Source organism: Cynoglossus semilaevis, chromosome 2 (assembly GCF_000523025.1).
Source record: "Cynoglossus semilaevis isolate Cse_v1.0 chromosome 2, Cse_v1.0, whole genome shotgun sequence".
NCBI classification, from domain to species: domain Eukaryota; kingdom Metazoa; phylum Chordata; class Actinopteri; order Pleuronectiformes; family Cynoglossidae; genus Cynoglossus; species Cynoglossus semilaevis.
Window position 1 is genome coordinate 5582551 of NC_024308.1, and position 22380 is coordinate 5604930.

At 42.5% G+C, this 22380-nt stretch overlaps 1 protein-coding gene across 1 annotated transcript in view; it reads right to left on the reverse strand.

The window, feature by feature from the left end:
* hmcn1 (hemicentin 1) overlaps positions 1–22380 on the reverse strand; it is a 64977-nt gene that overhangs the window by 37289 nt on the left and 5308 nt on the right. The window contains 14 exon segments of the mRNA XM_025053499.1: positions 161–319; positions 438–551; positions 662–789; positions 909–1050; positions 3176–3445; positions 4898–5019; positions 5177–5321; positions 5408–5671; positions 5834–5954; positions 9237–9343; positions 9832–10003; positions 10271–10393; positions 10495–10653; positions 12228–12298. Coding sequence (XP_024909267.1) covers positions 161–319; positions 438–551; positions 662–789; positions 909–1050; positions 3176–3445; positions 4898–5019; positions 5177–5321; positions 5408–5671; positions 5834–5954; positions 9237–9343; positions 9832–10003; positions 10271–10393; positions 10495–10653; positions 12228–12298 — 2097 coding nt within the window.

Sequence of the window (22380 nt, forward strand, 5' to 3'; positions counted from 1 at the left end):
TTATGCAAAAATAAACCCCTGCTGTCTCCTCCCTGAATTCTTCATTGAAAAACAGTTCTTTGTGTCAGCCCAGTTTAGTTTTAAAGTAAAAAAACTGGCTTAGACTCTGATTCGGACCCAGATGTTAAGACAAAGTAAATCCACTGGTTGATCATCTCACCTCCTACGTCCAGAGAGATCAGCCCTGAAGAGGTTCCTGCAGCATTGACAGCTACACATCTGTAACCTCCAGCATCCGTCTTCTGAGTGTCTTTGATGATCAGAGTCCCTCCTACGGCGTCTACCTCCACCAAGGCTGACGGATGTATCTGAGCATCACCTGAAATGCAAACACAAGTTTGTGTTATTAAGGAAAGGCTGCATTAGACACAACTTAGACTCCAGGACAATAAAAGTTCCTTTAGCTCCAAACTAATATTCTCCCAGTACTGAGTTACCTTTGTACCACCAGATCTCAGGCTGAGGAACTCCTGAGGCTGAACAGGCCATAACTGTGGTTTCTCCGATGCTGATCAGAATCTCACTCAGAGCCACAGTCACCACGGGAGATTCTGCGGAGAGAGAAGTTGGTTTCTAAGAATGTGAAGGAGGCAGCCCCAGACAGAGTCTGTCCTTGTGTATTATGTTGTTTTAAGGCTTTAGACATTAACAATATGCTCACCCATGTAAGTGACAGTGGATGTCGCTGTGTCTGTTCCAGCCACGTTGCTGGCCAAACAGCTGTACACACCTTCATCCTTCTGCTCCGTGTTTCTTATGACCAGTGAGCCGTCAGGACTCAGCCTCAGTCTAAACATGTCCCCAGTGACACAGGATGTGACTTAATGATGCAATAATTGCTTCTAAATCAGTGTTTACTCTCGCATTACAAATGTAAAAACTTTCATTTTCCAAACTGATTCGTTTACCTGCTGGAAGCTGTGATAAACATGTCGTTGTGTGTCCAGACCAGCTTTGGTGCTGGGTAACCACTGGCTGTGCATCTGATCTTCAAGTCATCGCCTGAGATGAAGGTCTGAGCACGAGGTTCAACGGAAACCTTGGGCAACTCTGAGGAAAAAGAGAAAAAAAGAGATATTTAAGGACCAGTGGATCACAGGTCGACCTGTGAGGGTTTGATACAACGCCTCTATTGGACGTTCAGTTAATTACACTATACAGTTACATTGGGTGACTTTCACAAGTGACCACTACTGGCCCATGGACCCCAAGTTGAAAACTTTGTGAAGTTATAGTCAGTGCTCAGCGAAAAAAGTAAAATAATGGTTGTGAAGTAATGAATGTAAACGAAGGTAATGAAGTAAAATTCAAGTCTTTGAGGTTGGTTTGATGCCCCGGCATCAAACCAACCTCACTGCCAACCTTTACAAGACGCCGAAACAGTATTTTACCCATAAATGTAAAGAATTCAACCTCAACCACAAAGTGAAACAGAGCATTAACTTTAACAGCGGGGGTACCAGGGAAAGTACTGCAGTTATGGTACTTTTACTCATAATGTGTGATGGTAAAATGTTCCCCCTCATTTCCCCTCCACCGGTGAAACAGAGAGGTGTATTTAATCCAGAGGAACTTTGGAATTTTCCAACTGATTCATGATTTGTACTTCACCCTGGAAGGACATCTTATCTCTGCCATATTCCCACAGTTAAAATCATCTCCAGACCTCGCTCATCCTGCAGTCGGAGCTTCAAACGTCTGAATAGACAAACAGGTATGAAGGAATGCACTTCCTCCTGCTGATGTGTTCACTTCAATCAACGGCGATGCCGCACTTTTTGGAAGATCTGCAGCGCAACTGCCAGATGACTAACAGGTCTGAGCATTGATTTTGATATATCACAGCCATGACAACAGACTGAAATACCTTCAGCTGACACTCCAAATAAACCATTTGTGTTATTGCTGCCCCAGGCTGGGCAGTTTTGTTAATAATAACAAAAAGACAGTCAAAAGGAAGAGCCTCCTGTTCTTCTTTTACAGCTCGGCCAAACTCTATACTCTCCAGCCTCTACCTCATGCAAGGTCATCATGCCCTGAGGGGGCAAGGACGCCTCTGAGTTCAGGAAGAAGTAGGTGCTTAGAACGAAGGACAGACACATTCCTTTCCCCCGACTCAGCAGCATGACCCATATGGTAGGTAAAGAAGAAATGTCTAACGTCTTCTGTCATTACGTTGTCTTTACTTTGCCCAAAAATATGATCGTTCAAAGTTATATCTCTAATGGAATTGCATTCTTAAGTTGCTTCATTTGAGCAAATGGGAACAAAAAGCTGACGTCTGGTGATTCTTGACACTGCAGTGAGTGATCGGTGTGGACAGAAGTCCCCCTGTTAAAAAGACAGGGACCTTTAAAATTTAAAGACTCATTGGGGACATGGACTCAGTTCCAAAGGTTTCAAACTAAGTGATGTAAGATGTCAGCAGACCTGACTCACTTCAAAGTCAAGCTAATGACTATCCTGGGGCTGAACGAGAGGTGTGTGTGTGTGTGTGTGTGGGGGGGGGGGGGGGGGGTGTACTGTTAACAGCTGTTAGGAAATACAGAGATTTGGCAAAAATGGAAGAAAACAATAGCAAGAAACTCTAAAAGTCACCTAACATGGATTTGCCTCTCAGAGACAACAGTTAATCCATGATTTCTGACATTTGAAAACAGTGATAAAAAAACAAAACACATTTAATCTGGATGAAATTATATGAGTTTAAGACTCATTATCTGATGAATGATTTCGTTTAAAGGCATAAAAGCAGTTCTGGTATTTTTAAGTCATTAAATCGTAAATCCTAATTATGAGATGAGCAGATCGAGGAGATTAGCTGCGCTAATCCATCCCATAATTCGACACAGATGCAGCCCAGTGTAGGATGTAATGTCCTTACTGTTGGTGAGAGTGTCTTCCATCTGTGCGACAAAAAGCTTCCAATTCAGTTTCAGTAAATGGTTGCAGTGAGTGGGGGGACGAGGGGGGGTTAATGAGAAGCAGTCTAGGAACAGGAAAGATTTACTTCTGCACTTCCTAATAATCATTTTTACAAATCCCAGCAAAGATTTGGGGATTTATTTATCAGATGCTGAGGAGAACGAAGACAGTTTAGCCATGGAGTAACGTTATTATAATGGCTTTAATGCAACAGAGGAAAACAACCATACAAACGTGCTCTGTTACTGACCTTGTACACTGAGGTAGACGCGCCCCGCAGTTCGGCCTCCTTCATTCACAGCCACACACTCGTACCAGCCTGAATGGTCGGGGTCCACGGAGGAGACCTGCAGAGAGCGGTTGCTCAGGATTTGCAGCCGTGGGTCCAGGTGGACATCGTGACCTCCTCTCAGCCAGGTGAGGTTGAAGTGGACTGTGCTGACAACACGACAGGTGAGGATCACACTGGAACCGGGACTTGCTGTCACGTTGCCCTCCACCGTGACGGCTGGAGGGGGTTCTGTAAAACCACAGAACAATGTAAAAGAAAGAGGTGAGATTATTTTAGTAGAAGTTTAATTTATTGGGTTTCCCCTAAGTAATTTGCGTCAACACCCATCAAGATCAGATTCACAGAGCGTAAAAAAACAAAAACATAAAATTCAACATGAACGTAAGAGCCGCACGTGGCCCCCGAGCCACAGGTTAGTCATGCCTGCCCTTCACCTTAGTACTTACTCAAACCCCTTTTTTTCCAGTACTGACTGGGAGTATTTCTGATGCTGATCCTGATTAGGAGCTGGGGAGGGAGAAGGGCAGAGGAGGTGAAGGAAGATAAGGGAGACATTACAGAAGCTTTGGCTCTGAAAGGCAGAGGATGCTGGAGATTTCACTAAAACTCCATGGGATTAGGATGATGTAAATTTGGCAGGTGATTGGGATTTATGTTCCCAGTTCTGTTTGTACAAGGGGAGACGCTGTCTTTCTGTGAAGATTTGAGGACTCTGGATAAGGAGGTGGATTGACTAAGGACTTAGAGGCTTTATATGTGGTTCATCTGGACAAACGACGGGCCTAAGGACACAGATGTATATTAAACAGACACTGCTCGGATTTTTCCCTCACTCTTCTGTTCCACAGAAAGTGCCTTTTAATCGTCTTATCCACCTCCAACCCTCTACCTTCTGTTTGGCAACCATCAGAGAATTGCTGCTCCAAAGAAATCCACAAGGCAAGGAGTTTTTTCCCCAAAGTTTGGATAAGGAGACCTTTACTGATTGGTTTGTACCCAGGCAGTATAAATTCTGGGTTGTCATCATGGAAACTGGTTCTGGTTGAAAAATAAAGGCACTGCAGGAAACTCTGGGAAGAGGAAAAAAAATCCACCATTTTGACCTAAGATGGAGGTTTAAATCACAGGATAACAAAAACGCAGTCCAGCTGAACATCACCCAGATTTATATGAAGAATGAACTTGCATTGAGACAGTATCACAGTTACTTTATCCTCACATGTGTTTTTTTTAAATATATAACTACAGTATATCGACCTGTGTCTCATTTTAATTGCATTAAATTAAATTAAATATTCAATGCAAAATACCAAAGTACATTTTTATATTGTACCTATTTCTACACCATAGCAGTGTTTCCAAAAGTTTTTTTTCTGGGGACCCATATTTTAAAAAGTCACAAACCTTTGCGGCCCATGTCAACAGACATTATTCTTAAACTCCTGGGAAACATGATGCGAGACGACTCAAAAAAAAAAAAAACTCCCACGACCCACCTGAGGGTTGCAACCCAGTCTTTGGGAAACAATGTACTAAAGTACACTGAGTCTACATTTGTTTTGAAGGCGACACCAAATTTCACAAATTTCATTTTTATTTGAAAATGTAAGCTCAGAACATCAGATCATGTTAAAACCACAAATTATGGATCAAAACTAAAGCCTTAGTACGAGTACGTACCTGAAACGTCCAGAAAAGTGCGAGCCCTTCCTGTCCCTGCACTGCTGACAGCAACACAGTCATAGTAGCCTTCATCCTTCAGGTTAACCTGGGCCATTTCCCATGATGCACTGTCAGATTCACTGGGAATTTAAAAAAAAATAGCATGGTCAGTTCATTAGTTGATTTCCCAGATACAGTTGTGACTGGCCCCACAAATAATCACAACCTGAAAAGGTGGCTGATAGAAATGTGGGCCAGATGTGAGGACATTCAATGAACTACTGTTGAAAAAGTCACCTGAAAAGTTGATCCGGTCCAAGTCGTTTCCCATCCCTGCTGAAGCGCAGCGTGAAGGGGATCAGACTCTCCACCTGGCAGGTAATGGCCCCTTTCTGAAGGTAGTAGCCTGGAGTCGTGGGTGGCATCATCACCTTAGGGGAACCTGAAACAGAGAATATACAGATATTATTTAACACAACGATGGCCAGATCTTCATTCAGAATATCATATTTTCCATCACAGACTGACCGGGTATGATGCTGGAGAAAGACACACTGGAGACTCGTTGGAACAGATAACCATCCTGGTCGAATCCCGTCACTCTCAGGAAGAAGGCCTCTTTGGGTGGAATAAACTCTGTGATGTTCCACAGACCGTATGGCTTACGTTCAGGGAAGTAACCAATTGGCAACGTTTTGATCACTTCCCCTGAGACGGACAAGAGCTCCAGCCTGTCTGGCCGAGCCAGAGGGGAGAGTCCGGTGGTGTTAATCAGGATATGAGTCGGAATTCCTGAAAGAAAAACAAAAAAGTTGACATGACATTTAAAACACAGTTGATTAACTGTTGCTCTGGAGCTGCAGGAATTAAGTGAAGATGACAGGTGAAGGGCAAACGTCCAACAGCTGCAGTGTCTTTTCTTTTTTACGATTTGGAAAGATTGACCTCACTGACCTTGAACTGGTCGACTAGAGGTCTTTTTGAAGTCCATTGTGGGTTTTCTGGAAAATCCAGCTCGGAAGTCAATGGTGCTGAGGCCAGAGATCCGGACGGAGTGTCTTCCATTACTGGAGGTCTGCATTAAAACGGAGGATAAAAAGATGGAGATTGGTCGTTGGTAACAACACAATAAAGATTGTTGATCAGTTATTTTTAATGTTTTTATGTTTCTGATATTTTTTGATGACTTTGCTTCATTTTTGAATGAAAAAAAAATCTTGATTAAGACTGAGAAAATTTATACCCCCCCCCCCCCGCCATGACACATCTGTGTGTCCCGACAGTCTTTGCTTTAAAATGAGACAACACTGTGATTGTCGTTGTGTAACCGCCTGTTGTGCACCAGCTCTCTCTGCATGTATAGACAAGACGCTCTCTCTCAAACACCGACTGTCAGGTCTCTCACACCTGAGCTTTTAAGACATCCACAGTTCAGAGATGACCCATTAGGGTTTGACATTCATACCTCAATTAAACAAACACCACCACTATAATCAGAGGAGGGGGAACGGCTCGTGCGGTCTTCATTGCACACAGAGTTCTTTTGAAGCTTTTCAGAAATCGAGACAGAGTAATTACAGTGAAGTACGGCCCGCTGAGAGGTGGAAACTCCTCACCTTCAGTTGATACCTCTGAGGTGTGACAAGACACTGAGTCACAGTACGCAGCCAGGCATGCAAACTGAGACAAGAACGCGTGAACGCTTGTGTTTCTTTAGAGAACTTCTCTCTGACACTAACTGTAATTCCTGAAGCGATGAAGCGACCACCAGAACAAAGGAGATTCAGCCTAACGTTAAATGCTAATGTCTGCAATTACAAAACACAATACCTGCCGTGGCCATCGAACCCGCCCTAATGGTAGACACTGAATTATCCCAAGTCTCCAGTTAGCTGTAAATGAGCCCATAATTAGGGGCGAGGTCCTTCAAAGGTCATTCTACTTTACAAAAAGAAGGGTCCCTGTCATCAATGCACTCATTTCCTGGTGTCACTCCCCTCTCGACAACAGTCACCGCAGGTCTGAGTCACACAAATCTGCCAGGATTTGGCTCAGAGGTCAGAAGGTTGACTTGATTCAGTCAAATAACAATCAATCAATATCAATACTTTTATGGCTCCCCCTACAGGGGAGGAAAAGGAAGCAGGGTACACTGTCTTTGTTGGACATTACCCGAAAATTCTAGGACGAAGAACCAACAGCTGTTGGCCCTTAAGATGTTTGCCTTCCTTCTCTTCTACAAAAATAAAGATACAGTATGGACATCAACTAGATTATTAGACAAACTGTCAAAGAGCTGACAAGACGGACCAAACAGTAAGTGTATGGTATAAAGCACAGAAACTGTTCAAATCTGCTGTCATGATTGGTCGAATTCTGTGTGACGTTAACTGCGGTTGAAAACACTCTGCACAAAATGTGTTTTGAATTGGCCTTTGTGTAAAACACTTGAAGACGTGGAAAGACCCCACTACTGGTACGTACTGTATGTCAGCACATAGTGAGGGTTAGGGTGCAAGGAAATCACTGTAAAACAAAACAAAACAGGATCACAGTGCCAGAGTGGAATGGATTCAATCCCTTTCCACACATGGTCTTTGGCTGGAGTCTCACTCAGGTTTGTCACAGACCATTAGTGATGAAAACCAGCGTGGCAGATCAGCAAACTCTGGCTAAAGCATTTCTCCACATTACTGTGGAAGTCCTGGGAAACACAGCTACAGATGACAAGGAGATATTTTTAGAATAGAAGCCAGATAGTGTTGTGGGGGGCGGGGGGGCAGTGGATGGAAAAGACAGTGTCCAGCAGGAGAAATGGGAAAAACACAGCACAGCAGTGGAGAGAAAGAGAAGCAGCACAGCAAATCCTGACGGGGTTTTCTAAAGGGAGAACGTTTCAGGAGGCGACGTGTTGAGAGGAAGATGCATCGAGCAAGAAGATACAGGTAGGGACAGGAAGTCATTAAAAAAGGACGGACCAAGTAAAGCAAGACGATGGGATGGAATCAGTGCCTCTCAAATGTTCCTCTACTGTATAACAACCACACTGAAGACTGAGAGCACATTCCTCAGCCAGACGTACACGACACGCTCTTTAGAAGGAAAATAAGAAGGACTTTGAACAGAAAAGTTCAGAGAAATGGGACGCAGCCAAAAGAACCCAATGTTAGCAATCAATCAAAAACTTAAAGAGCTCTGCCAGTGGGTCGCAGCACGCCCGGGGAAATGTTCTGCAGTTCTGCAGGTGGAAAAAGGGAAAGTCTGTTGTTTTTTACTGCTTTGTCAGTTTTTTTGTTTTCTCTGTGAATTGTGTGAAGCACTACACTATGGAACCACTAAAAATAAAAGAACACTTTATTGAACTCTGCTCTGTGTTCACAGCAGATCTGCTGCAACAGGCTGCCCAACAGGAGGCGCCAAGTATGTGGTTTTTCTGGGGCTCAAACCAAGAAGGAAAATGTATAGGCAGGTGTGACAACAGTAACCCTATAGAACCAGCACCATTTAAGTCCATACTGTAGGAGCATTAAATTGTAAACTGTAATTTAAATTGAAATGGAAACATAAAGAGAGTCACCTGATTGACAGGTCAAAGGTGAAGTCGACCAGAGATGAGAAGGAAACAGAGAATTCTGGGCAGGTCAGTGATGGGGAAGTCTCCACAAATGTGCAAGTCATCACACGTGCATCCACATTGTTAGCCAGTATTCACATACAGTGGGTAGCGCTAAATCATTAGCGTGCTAACACGAAACACAGCTATGCAGAAATTAGGGCGAGAATCCCAGCAGGGGTGTACAGAGAATACAGGGGCCACTGGGGCCCCCACAACAAATCACTCAGGTAAAAATGCTTGTCATTTCACAACATCTGGAAGTGACAGTGCGGGCAGTCAAATGTGTGACCTTTCTTTGCATTAGCTCAACAGCAGGGTGCCAGCGGTTGGGCAGCCGTGCCTTAACAAGGCCGAGCGTTGCGGGAGGTTGTTGTTGTTGACGGCAGTGGCCTTGAATCCACTTCATCCACCAGGATCACGGTCTCTAAATCACTCCAGGATCAAATGTGTCTCCCTGATCATGGTTTTGTTTCCTGTGTGATGCTTCCACCAGACAGCAGGCATGTTAAATGGATTACGCGTCGCTGTATTTTAACATGCTGATATATTACTGCAGTGATTCTGTTAAAAGGCCTTTCTAAAGGGCCCCGCTTCCTCCTGTGGTGTGAGTTGTGACCTCATTCCAAGGTTATAGCACTTAACTGTACAAAGTCATTTGTTATAAATGGACAGCTGAGTTCTGGGAATCGCCAGAAGACAGCAGCTTTACACACTTTTCCAGGTAGAGGATGACTTGTTTACCTTGATCGACCACATCCCAGGCTGTGGGTCCTTGATGTTGATAACTCTGGCCGAGTTGGGAATGTGTAAGAGTTCCGTAAGGCTGTCACCTTTCTCCACGACCTTCCCTGGAGGCCAAACGAGAACACTCAGACATCTATTCACCGTGACTGAGCCAGATTAATTCATAAAGGTAGAACATATGACAATGACTGAGAACAAACGGTTTCACCATTAACCTGAATACAGTGAATAAAACAACATGTGCTGACAATGTGGACCCCAGATGATGACAACCAGAATTCAAGCTAAAAATGTACTTTTTTTCCCTCATAGTTTGGCTCCTACTGTTTCCCATTCATCATTCACATAGAATAATTCCTAAGATTTACAGTTACCTCCTAGAATCTGGACTGTAACGTAGCATGTTGCAAAGATAATCCCAATATATTTACTCTCTAGCTAAAAGCTAAACAGTAACAGGTTAAAATAAGTTAAAATAAGGCAAAAAAAGCTGATAATTATAAAAAAAAAGTGAAACATAATTCTTAAATGTATTGAAATGCATATAAAAGAATTGTCTCAAACCACATGAGACAAAACACAACTGTTGTACCTTCTGGGTTTTTTATCTCAATGTCAGGTGCTGGACCGCTGAGAGCCACTGTGATTTGCTTCAGGCTGGGGTCAAAGGGCATCTGCCAAGTGTTGCTGACCCCGTTGGAGTGATCAGTGGACAGCAGGTGGACCTTGGATGACTGCACGGCCTCCTCCACCCATTTAAGGACCTACGGCAATTCAAAGTAAAAGAACTGTAAGTGGGTATTTGCCTCCACAGCTGCACACAAGGTCAACCACTCAACATGTGCAAAAAGTTAATCAGGAAGTGTCTGACATTCCACCCGTGTCCTGCCCCTTTAATTCCCCCATGTCCCACCGCTACTGTGTGAGTCCGACTCAGATGTCCGACTCACACAGCACGTGTACAACCGAGGGAAGCAGACACGTTTAAGACAAAGATACATGAAATTAAAAATGTCTGATGACGTTCTCACCTCGTTGACCTGTTTCTTGTCCAAATGGAAGACTTGCCCCGAGCTAGTGGAGGCAATCTCCTCATAAACCTTGTAGCCGACGTGAGTCCTATCATCACAGTCCCCAGTCAACACAAACACGACCTACGAAGATACAGAATTCCACAAATACTTTAGACGATGATAGCCTTTAAATGCTAACGTAAACCACAATAGGGTTCGTTTTGTTTTTTTAAATGTTGTACTTGTGATTGCTTCTGCTGAATGAGCTGCAAGACTTCCTGCGTCAGTCTGTAGTCTTTAGAGCGGGCGTCAGTGAAGACGTAAATGTAGGAGCCTGGCAAGGAAATTTCCAATGCGATCTTGATGGCTCCAACACTCATCTCTGGACAGTCGCCACCTCCCTGAAAAAGAAGGATATCATAAGCATAGAGTGTGACAATAATGTCAAAAATAAATGTTATGAGTGTTAATGAGTTGTTACACTATTTTCGTTAGTTTCAAAATAAATAGAAATGTTCAAAACAGCTAAATGTTGACCATTAATTAATTACATCATTAAAAGATGAAGCAAAAACGTGTCTAACCATGCCCAAGGTCACGGTTACTGTCTTACAAAATGTCTCTCGTCTACATTTCCCCACCTGGTGAAGTCAAAAGGAAATGTTTTCTACAGCTTCCCTGTAGACATATATCTGTCTGTCTGAGAAGTTCAACAGTAATCTTTGATGTATCACCAAAATGAGTAACATCTGGTATGGAGTGATTTGTTTTTGAAGCCAGAGGGGAAAAGGGTGAAGAGACAGAATTCCTTTATTTCCCCTGGCCAAAAAAATTCACCCCCTGCCCTTATCTGATAACCCCGTGCACTTTTGTTTAAATACAGTACTACTTCCTTAAGTACTTCTAATAAATAATATTTATACAATATGGCTGATTCAAGTTACTTTGTACAAAAAAAGTTGCATTTCTTGATGCACAGATTAGTAGAGCAAACCCTTTCAGAGGTTAATACACAGTGCAATGTGGGAATTTTCCTGGCGGTCTAGGCCTATAAAAAAGCTAAATAGAAAATGCTAATGGATAACTGAAGCCTAATTTTATAAGCTTTATCAAGGAAAGACATTCTCAGTGTTACTTTCCAACACTAGAAGTTAGACCTAGAACTTTTTTTCACTGTAGGAGGTGTCAGTCAGGAGCCTCTCCTGTCAATTAGTAGCAAAGTTAATTATATGAAGGCAAGATTTTATGGGGGAGTAAGCAATTATCAATCTCTCTATTATTAGTGTATACTTTAGCGTTGGGGAGATACTGTATGTAGGGAGGTATTTGTGAGTCTACTATTTATATTCCTTTGTGTTTTTCTTACATTTGCTGAACCAGCGGTTGAACTGGTACTGATGGGATCTGAGGAAAAACAGACTCCTTTTTTTTTTCAAAAAAAAAAAAATACAAAAAGGACAGGAAACAGGATCACACTCACACACCAGACGAGCAGCCAAGGATGCACTGACACGTGCCAAAGTCTTCCTTCAAATAACACTTGTGTTTGAATGTTACTTGTCTCTCAGTCGTACTTAGACTCGTGCCCTGGTTTTACAGTTTTACTACTTCCTTTGAGGGTACCAGTGTAGGTTTCTGGAAAATGTCATTTTATTTGCTTAGCAATTACACATAGCACTGGATTTTTTTTTTTTTGCTTTCTAATCATGGTAATGGCTTTAATTCATACTCTCGCTTTTAACAGTGTGGTTGTACCAGTATTATACAGTAATACCCTCTGTACAACCCATTTAAAAACCTAAAAATAAATGTCTGGAACTGAGGTTTGTTCCTCACGCAATGCAGACTGATAAAGTGTCAGTTCACAAACATTCCCGCTCAGACGTCAGGCAGGACCTTTTATCAAAGTCATGTGACCTTTCGTCTGCAGAAACCGCTGTTTCCTCAGTCTGTCGTGTGTCATCTCTGAACCCACCTGAACGTAGAGCTCTCTCAGCTCATACTGGAACTTCTTCGGGTCAGTTGTGATCGTTACAGGTCCAATCTCTGCAGAAACGACAGAAAGAAGTCGCAGCGATTAATATAGAAACAGGCTCAGGTCACCATCCAGGGAATAACTAGAGCATTCCTGTTTTCTTAAATTCTTCTGTTGAGCCAAATATTGTTTTTGGCAAATGCAGCCGGATGCCACGTTATGATCTGCTGACGAGAACTGCGGGAAGGGAGATATAACTGACAGGGTGGAGGAGAACACACAGGGATGTGTGACATAAAGACAGGAATACAAATGTTTGAAGGAAAAACATAAAAGCAGGACAGAAAAGGAGTCTTGGAAATTTAGACAAAAGATAAAAAATAAAAAAAGGAGGATATTTAGGACATGGAATTCACATTATTCAAAGAACAGGAGATGTGAGATTGTACAGATGTGTTCACTGACAATGTTTCTGTCCGGGAGGTGAGAGGTGGCCCGGGAGGAGGCTGGGGGATTTGTGTCTGTCAGTATATCATAGTGGGGTCGGGTGGAATGAAGTGCATTTATGATCGCTCAGGAATGTGTCTCCATGTGTCCTCAGATCACCTCCTAATGTGGTCTTCTGATTGAGGACACATTGAGGGAACAAGTATTTTGTCCAGATCACCCAGGAAATATAGCAGTGACACTGCAGGTCTGAGCGACATCGTGTGGTGACGACCTGGACACACACAGCTCTGACTCCCTGAACAATTACTGACGATGATTTTAGAGGCAGGTTCTTGAGTTCCTGAGTTGTGGATTAATGAGGATTAAGAAAGAGAGAGAGACCTGAGGAAAGTGCAGCTGGTGTCTACACTGTTCCTGCACCAACAATGTGAGAAAATTAAAGTTTGCATTATACTTGTAATTATATTTTGAGCATCTTTTGCCAGAATTATTACTACTACTACTACTACTACTACTAACAATAATAATAATAATAATAATAATAAGACATGCTCTGGTACCTCCTTGACTATGACAGCCTTGTAACAGATAACCTGAGTTCACACTGTTGAAACTTATTTCTTGGGGTAAAAAATATCCTTCATCTCAGCCGTGTACAGTTGGCTCCACACGCAAGAAAACCTGAGCTAATGCACGTTAAGCTGAATAGGAAAGTTCATTTCAGTTACCGTGCTGCTTGACGTGCCAGCGTGCTTTCGGCAATTTTGGCGTAGCACTCTCTGGGCACCGTGAAAGTGTAGCCCCTGCTCCTGCTAATGAAAATATGACCTGAGCTTTGTTCCCTTTGCCAGTTCTAGTAGTCAGTGCCATTCATCAGCTCACTCTGTTCGGTGCATTAATGAGCTGTGAGACTGCGGCCACTGCAGCTGTGAAGAGGAATGAACCTGATGAGGGGCTGCAAAAACACACACTCACACACACACTCATTCAGCAGTTATGCTCATGTAAGCAGATCGGAAAACAAGGGTTGGAGCTGATCAGAAATCAGAGTTCGAATGTTGAGATTCCACACATCTTTACTGTAGATCAGCAAAACTAATTGATTCTGATATAAGTGAAGCCATTGGCTGCTGGAAAACCCATTGAAGTACAATTTTTTTTTCCCATTTTCATAACAATAGAGACAAAGTCCCATTTTTCCAAGTGAACCAGGTTTTGGCATCCGTCTATAGTCTCAAGGTGGAGTGTAGGAACATTTGCAGTGACCAGAGAGGCTTTTTCAAAACTAACAGGGAAATGTGTCTGTCTGGCTGCACTGAACGGAACATGGCTCTCAGGCCAAACTTTTCAGAGATGGAAAAGTCGACAACGCTTTTCTTATGGGACATGTTCCCTTGCCTGTTGTTAGTATTCTTTAGACTTTTCTGTCTGTGGTTCTGCACACCACGGCCACCATCTTTTCTCCAGCACTATGGAAAACAACTGTGGACGCTTAAAACCTCGGAGATTAAATAACCTAAATAATTTAATCTCCCATTTTCACAGATTAGGACGGTACATAGAGTCAGACATAAAGATTTCCGTGTGTTTGCCTTCAGTTCCACTTTCCAGTAGCAGGTTCCCGGTTTGATTCCTAGCTTAGTCAGGTCAATTGTGATGTCAGTTTTGACTATTTCTCCCTCTCTTTCCCCTTCTCAGTACAAACACACGTTGATTACGTATATATCTTAGCCGCAACTCTAATTTACCTTAAGAATAACAGAGCAAATCATTCTTTGAGTGAGTCAGTTTCAGAAATGGATTTGTTCGAACAATAAAGTCCAGGATTATTTCCAAGGATTTATGATATTCCACTTTACTCTTGTCTCTTGAATATGAGTGTAAAAAAATGTGATAGAAGAGCAGTTTGAACAAATGAGCCGTTTAAGTGTGTATTTAAACAAGCGTGACTGGAATGCAGTGTAAAGTGACCAATTTAAACCAGTTCAGCTGTGATTGGCTCCAGCTGTTACACGCAGCTTATTCAAATAGAGGTGAATGAATGGCATTTTAATGCCAAGAATACTCTTGTTTTAATCTCCGTTCTTATGATGCCATTTAGGGAAAATGTGTTAATGCCTTTTTTGCTGATGACGAGAAACACGTGTGGCAAAGATGCTGCCAAGGCAATGAGCTCGGAGTGGGGGGGGTCAGGGGGGACGCTGCGATAAAAGAAAGAAATAAGAAGGTTGATGACCCGCACAAACAAACAATGATCTGCATCTTATCCTGTTTTTCTAAATCTGCCAGTGAGTTGATTTGTTGACCCCAGCGAGCTGAGAATAAACAATTAAAACCAAATGGCTGCGACCTCTTCTGATAGCTTTCATCTCTGCAAAAGCGTGCATCTGCAAATCACACGCCAGCAAAACACTCACAGAAGGTCAAGCGGGACAAAAGAACACACAGGGCGACTGTCCGCTCGACCAACCTCCCTTCACCTCCACAGGGAATCACTTGTGTGTTCATCATGAATCGGGAATTTTGTATTTCCTGTCAACATCAACCCCAAGGAATTCCAGGGCCAACATGTTGATAAGTCACAGCCGCTCGTGTCTTTCAACCCAACGACTTGTGACATTTGGCAGAAACGTTTGGGTCTCATGAGCAGCAACAGAACCGGCAGCAGCCTTGTCATTGCTTAACTGTGTTTTTAAACTAAATCCGATGAGGCAGTTTGGGAAATGTGTTTCCTTCTTCGTAGCCACATGTTTGGTCCACAACAATGTTGGCCACTGGGAACGTTACATACAGCAGTGAAAGAAGAAGAAGGGTTTCACATTTGAAACATTTGGGTTTTTTTTTTTATCTCCAGAGGCAAAGATGTGACTCACTCCATATCACTGTGGTTATCAAAATAATAATGAACCAAGTCTAAAGCGAACCATGTACCGTGTCATTCCAGACTGAGATGATCATATCAAACCTCAGACTACTCACTGTGGGACAGAAGTACATCACTGGCTTCAGAAGCTTCTCCAGATTCCTTCAGTTAAATGGGAACATTTAGGCTAGCTCTGACTTCATAAGGCTGGTGGGGTTTATTTCTCACAGCAGATCAGAAGATGAAAGCTTTTATGCCTGGTAGTAACCAACGGTCGTTTTGTATGCAGTTTTGCACGTTCTCCTGTGTTTGTTCGGGACTCTGCCTTCCTCCAAACATGCAGGATTAGGTCAATTGTTCCCATTAAATTGAATTGATCATAGGTTTGGGTGTGAGTTTGATTAAAAACCTCGCCCTCGCCTGATGACCTGCTGGCATTGGATCCAGCTCTACCTGCGACCCTAAAAAGGAATGAGCTGTAGATGATCAATGATTAATCCCATACTCTTCTACTGGGTCTCAGTGCATAAACTTTTCTCAATTTGTAGGTTATGAGCACATGTATCTGGACATCGGGAATAACTGATAGCTGGATTGTCTAATCATGCACATCATGCACAATGCAATGATCCTATTCTTGTTTCTTTTCATCCAGTCGACCATTTCTAACATCAAACTACTTGCGTTGTTTAATATATGTCACGAAGCCTCCTGGGGGTGGGGGGGGGTCATGGGGGGAGCCGGGTTCTTCAGCTGCCCCTGTTCAACAGGTTACACACAAATGAAGCTGTTACAGCACTTAACAGCAACAGGCGCTGTAAACACGCTGTGTTTTCTGCTGACACAGGGTAAGTCCTGCCAGACAGTGTGCGGCTGTCACTGTGACCGTCGGCTCAGGGGCATAATTCACTTAATCAGCTGCCCCTGAGAAAACACATGTAAAAGTGCAGACAAGTGAAACTGCTGCAGCAGAGAAACAGTGTCTGTGGTGGAAGTTTCAAACTCATCCACAGTCTTGACATTAAAACAACAACCACAGCATACGTGCTACACGTACTAAACATCAAGTCCAGTAGATTTACCACCAACCTCTCTTGACTTTCTTTGTAGTTCTCTTTAACCACAACTTGTCGTCAGATTCATTCATTTTTTTCTCTACTTCATTGATTAGAGATGCTTAGGTTTCCTCTTTGCCGGCCTCTTGCACGTGACTTAACTTTTCTCTGGCCCGCTGGATTTGGACCCAAGTGGCGAAATTAGCCTAAAGGTTTTTTACAAACAGGAAATTACAACCTCGTGTTTTACCAAGTTAATGTTTTCACCCTTTAGAAGACTGGGCAGCAAGAGAAGGAGGTGGAAGAGGTACTGCAGGTCTTCCTTCAGTTGTTTTAGCATTAATGTAAACAATTCATTTGAAATGCTAGGCAACAATTCAAATTTTTTATCGTAATTATTTGCACGATTATGGCACCTTGGATTTCTTGTTGTAAGGTAAACCAAAAAATATGAAAAGCATCAATCTGGAGTGTACGTAGAAAATGAATCAAAGTCGTTTGTTTTGACAGCAGTGAAGTTAAAGATGATTTTCACATGCTCTACACTCTGCTTTGATATTATTGGTTACTGTAATGCATCCAATATTGCGGTACTTTTAGGGCCGCGTGGTCTGTCAGTGTGTACTGTGTACTGCTGTGTCAGTAACTGTGACTCACGCTTTTCCTTCTACAACTAAGAGCTCACGTGACGTATGACGTGAAACAAGAGAGAAAAAAAAAATCCAGCTCCGACTACGGCTCTTAGGTTCTATTCCGTTTGGCAAAAGACGCATCAATAATTGGTCAAAGAGCAACATTACTATCACAAATTATTATGAGGAAAAACAACAATGTGCAATATGAGTGTGGCAGTACTGCTGTGTCAGTAACTGTGACTCACGCTTTTCCTTCTACAACTAAGAGCTCACGTGACGTATGACGTGAAACAAGAGAGAAAAAAAAAATCCAGCTCCGACTACGGCTCTTAGGTTCTATTCCGTTTGGCAAAAGACGCATCAATAATTGGTCAAAGAGCAACATTACTATCACAAATTATTATGAGGAAAAACGACAATGTGCAATACCATAGTACCATCTAAACGTTCCCTGCTCTATAACTTTTATAAAAAATATCTTGTAATGCTGTTGTCTAAATATGTGGGTCTCCATTTCTGGTTTGGCCCAAACTATTTTAATGTTTAATTTGTACAATCTATTCATTCTAAACAGAATTTAACGTGATTTCCTCTTGACAATTACCATTAGACTCAATGAAAACAGTTGTCATGACCAACAAACCACAGGCTCTGCTCTAACAGTACACGGTTACAGCCGACGGTGATCCAATCCCGTTCACATTTTCCTACAGAAGAAGTCATTTTGGTTGAAATGCTACATATTCCCACTTCAGCTCTGCTGCTTCTGTGCTGTGTTTACCTTCTGTTTCCTATTATATTAAAGTACCTCTCCTTCGATCCTTCTCCACTTTTAAGTCTTACCCATTTTCCTTACATTCTTTACCCGTTCATCTCCCACTGACACTTTAACGAGCAGGGATTAGCCTGGAGCGACAGTGCAGATGACGAACTCGATTTCAAACCGCTGCAAACCAAAACTGTGGTGGAATCCTCTCACAACAACCAGAAGAAAGCCAGAAAGACCACCGGGATCTAGTTGGACTTCATTGATGCAACTGCATGGGTCCGGGGATGGTGGGCCACAAAACCACGTTAATCAATCACACTCATGTGTTTACACGATCACACACAGCCTGGCACGCTTATAATACGGCATATAGTCAGGAGTGACTAATGTGCACACACACCACAGAGATCTTTGCGGTTCGTCCTAAAAAGAAGGAGAGCAGTTTGCATAGATGGATGACAGCATCAAACCCTCAACCAGTTGGTCCTGTTTCTGCTTCTAAGTGGTGCCGGAGACAGAACATTGAAGAAGATCCATGTGGGTAAATTTATGTTTGCCGTTTCTCATCAGTTTGGTGGTTTCATCTAAGAGAGATCCTTGGCCTGAGGCAAGTTTGTGGGTAAAGTAAAACGACGTGCTGTCGTAGATATGAACCTCTGATCAAAGACCTGCATCCACTTCCCTTCACCACATTCCTCTAGGTCTAGGACCGACAGTTATTATAACATGTCGACCAATCACAGATCTGGCTCACCTTAACTCCAATCCTGCTGCGGTCAAACACAGCTGACTGTTGTCTGAGACAAACGACAATAAATCCTGAAAATCTCACCAGTCAGTTTAACGTGTCCAATACAGTAAATTCCAAATCTGCAGACTTTTACCAAATGTGCTGTTTAGACTTCAGAGGTTATCTGAGAAAATCCACCAGACACAACTTAAACATCATTAGAAGCAGTTACAAGTACTTTAGTATTTTTAGCATAAATTCAATATGCTATTTATTTTTTGGCAACATTAGAAGCAGTTACAAGTACTTTAGTTTTTTTTAGCATAAATTTGATATGCTCTCAATGTTATAGCACAGAATAGTTCGAGGTGTACGGCTCCATATACCATCACAGCTCATCATTATATTTAGCTGTAGCTGATTAAATGGTGGCCCAGACACGTTTGCCCCGGGGTGCTTATCCAATAGACGATCACAGGTTTCCAACAGGAAACAAGTTGCTTGTTCTGGCGGAAAACATTTTGAGGGAATAAGAGGATTTAAAACCTATTTACAACTGCAATCATAGCACCCCCTGTAGGGAAGGCAGGGGGTACAAGTTAAAACACTTAACTGACAACAATCCTAAAACACATGCTGCCTATCTCCACCGCTGAAATACTATCAGAGTGTCACAGACGTCTTACTGTGGTATGCACATGACATTCCAATGGTCGAGTGTATAATGAGCTGAAAATGTAACGACAAATCTGTAAAGTGCAAACATCTGATGCATGCGTCCCGACAGCTGTAACTCAATTCAAATCGCGGTCGACCAAGATTTGAGAAACACATGCCAGCCGTGTGCTGTTATCATTATGTGCTATCATAAACTTGACCGAGTCATCCAAAGACCCTAAATCAAGAGCAACTGGAGAAAAAGAAAAGAGTCCAATTTCAATGCTTTTGGATGACGCTGACTTGGATGAGTGAGAAGCTCAATGTTTGCTACAAGTCATAAAAGGACAATTGCCGGCAGCAACAGCAAGGAAGTGAATGATGGCTTTGACTGGGAACTGCATACTTTTTACCCTCCATTTACATCTGGTACGGGACATGCTGAGGTCACGGGCAACGATCAGAGTGAGCACAGCAAGAATGTTTTTCTTCAATGCTGATCCATACCAGCTCTGTCACATGTTAGCATTCAGAGTCTTTTGCGTAATTGTCACCACAAGTTCTGTATGTGTAAATGTGACATTGCGACAAAGTTAATCTCTACAAGGAGTAGACCGTAGACTTCCGATGTGGTTTGGCGACCGCCGGAATCTTTGTTTGAATTGTAGTCACGACACCCTGTTGACTAGGCAGCATGACATGGACGTCTGAAATTTCTGACACCGATTAGTCACGACACCCTGTTGACTAGGCAGGATGACATGGACGTCTGAAATCATTCAACCCTCATTTCTGACACCGACGCTGATGTTGATTCTGGTAAAGCAGAGCGGAGAAAGACAGTGAGGGGGGGACGGAGTAACTTTACATTTTCCTAGTTGCTTTCAAACTTTGACCTGTAACATTGACCCAGATGTTCCATGACCCAATTACATGCACTTAAACCAAATTGGTCCAAGGTCAAAGAATTCCATCCTCAAAGGTTCGAGGGTTTACGTGAAGTTTTGGTCTGTTTCTTAATGAAGGTTGTCTGAGCGCAGCTGTCAATTACCCAGCTTCTTGTCAATACTGATTGATGGCAGGATTTTTCAGGTAAAGCTGTAGTAAATCTCCCCAACCTCTTCATCAACCTCAGTGTAGAAAATGTTAACTACAAACCCAAACAAATCACGGCCGTAAGTCTCTGTGACACCTTTGTGTCTTCCTGACCACATTTTACAAAACCAAACAAGACCGACCTGGATTGTTGTGTTATGCAACATCGCCTTTAGCCGTTAGCCATAGCAGCATGGCGGTACATGAATAGAAATGGATGCAGTAAAGTCTTAGCTGTTAAAAAAGGAAATCTGTGAAGTTTTTTTTTTTTTTGCAACAAAGCTAGCATCATCCAGAAATAGGAGAATCTTTGGTTCCAAAACACTGGCCTAGTTCTTGTCAAATAAATCATAGAGCTTTGTTTAAGACAAATATATATATTTCACTGCTCTGACCACATGAGAAGGATAGAGACGAGGCCAAGACAACAGAATGGAAAAGACAATCCTCTTGGAGAAAGGTCAGGGAGTATTGTCTGAGCAGAGACCAACACTGGAAGCAAATACACAGAGAAGTGTAGAGTTCCTCTACATCTGCTCACGTGTGTTGTGAATATTAAGAATTAATTGGACCACAAGTCCAAACAGAGGACAGTGAGACCCATATGTTCTTGTCATCAGTTTGACAGAGAACAACAGGTTCTTTTAACTTCACTTTAAAAATAAGAAAAATAACAATATTTATTAATACTTTCTTCACGCGTCAACATCACTTGATGTAGAACAGAGTATGTGTCCTGTGTGAATTATTGATAGCTCAGGTGACATTAGTCTTAGGTGGTGGTCTCCGTGATACATGACTTCACCCATCACGTAAACCCTCAGAGGCAGGGGCAGAGGGCACTGACAGCCTGACCTTTGGCCTCGCAGCCAATAATTCCCCTAACACTTGTCTAGTGTGGACACATTTGTCACAGTTAGAAAACACACATGCCTTCATGTCAGTTGAAGTCCTCCTCTGATGCATAGTTGTTATTCTTCCAATCTTTCAATGAGGCGGGAACAGGGAATTTCCATGATTTGGTTATAGTTTGTGGAGAAAAATTGTTTGTTTTTTTACATGCATTCTGGCTAGAAACCATAGAGTCCGAGTGCAGCTTATTTAGTGGATCTGTCCCTGGGAAAGACACTAAACATCTCCCAGTATTCCTCACAATAATAGGTAAATCATTGGAATCAAGAATTCAACCACAATTAAAAAGACAAAGAAAAGGTTCTAGTTTCTTCTTTGCTCCAAAAAAACAACCGTGAATGCATGTTTCACCTAAAGAGTTTATGAACCGTTTACAAAGCCCTGGTCGACTCAAGCAGCCACACGATGCAGTATTAAAAAAGTCTTTCCTCCAGACCAATTAAAAAGTACAACAAAATAAACTGGTGCAAATACGAGACGCAATGATGTCATGTCTAAAATGACTTAACGACTGTGTGTCACAGAGGAGTCGGTGACAGAAGAGATGAAGTGGGTAATAAAGCCCTCAAATGCTGACTGGCAAATATTAATGTACAACATATTGTGTACATGTGCCTGCAGCTGGTTCTGCCGGGAATGTGTTCAAAGCCATAAAGAAGGTCTGTGCAGTTAGCAATGACTTTATTGTTTTCTTTTTTTTTTTTTTTCTGCATGTGCTAAGCAACAACGGTCATAACAGCAACACGGCGGCAACAGGACACAACAAAGTGCCAGAGCAGCATTTAAAAAACGCTGCTCTCCACTGACAACAGGCCACCAGCTCTTATCGGAGTCACCTGACTTTGCCTCCGGTGCCTGGCTCTCCTGAGTAAATGGACTTTGAGTGACTGGCTGCTGATGCTAAAAGCACATGCTAAGAGTTAGCGATGGGTCAAGTCAAACATGTCAGCCTCACAGGGTTAAAAAAGGATCCTGAACTTGTCAGAG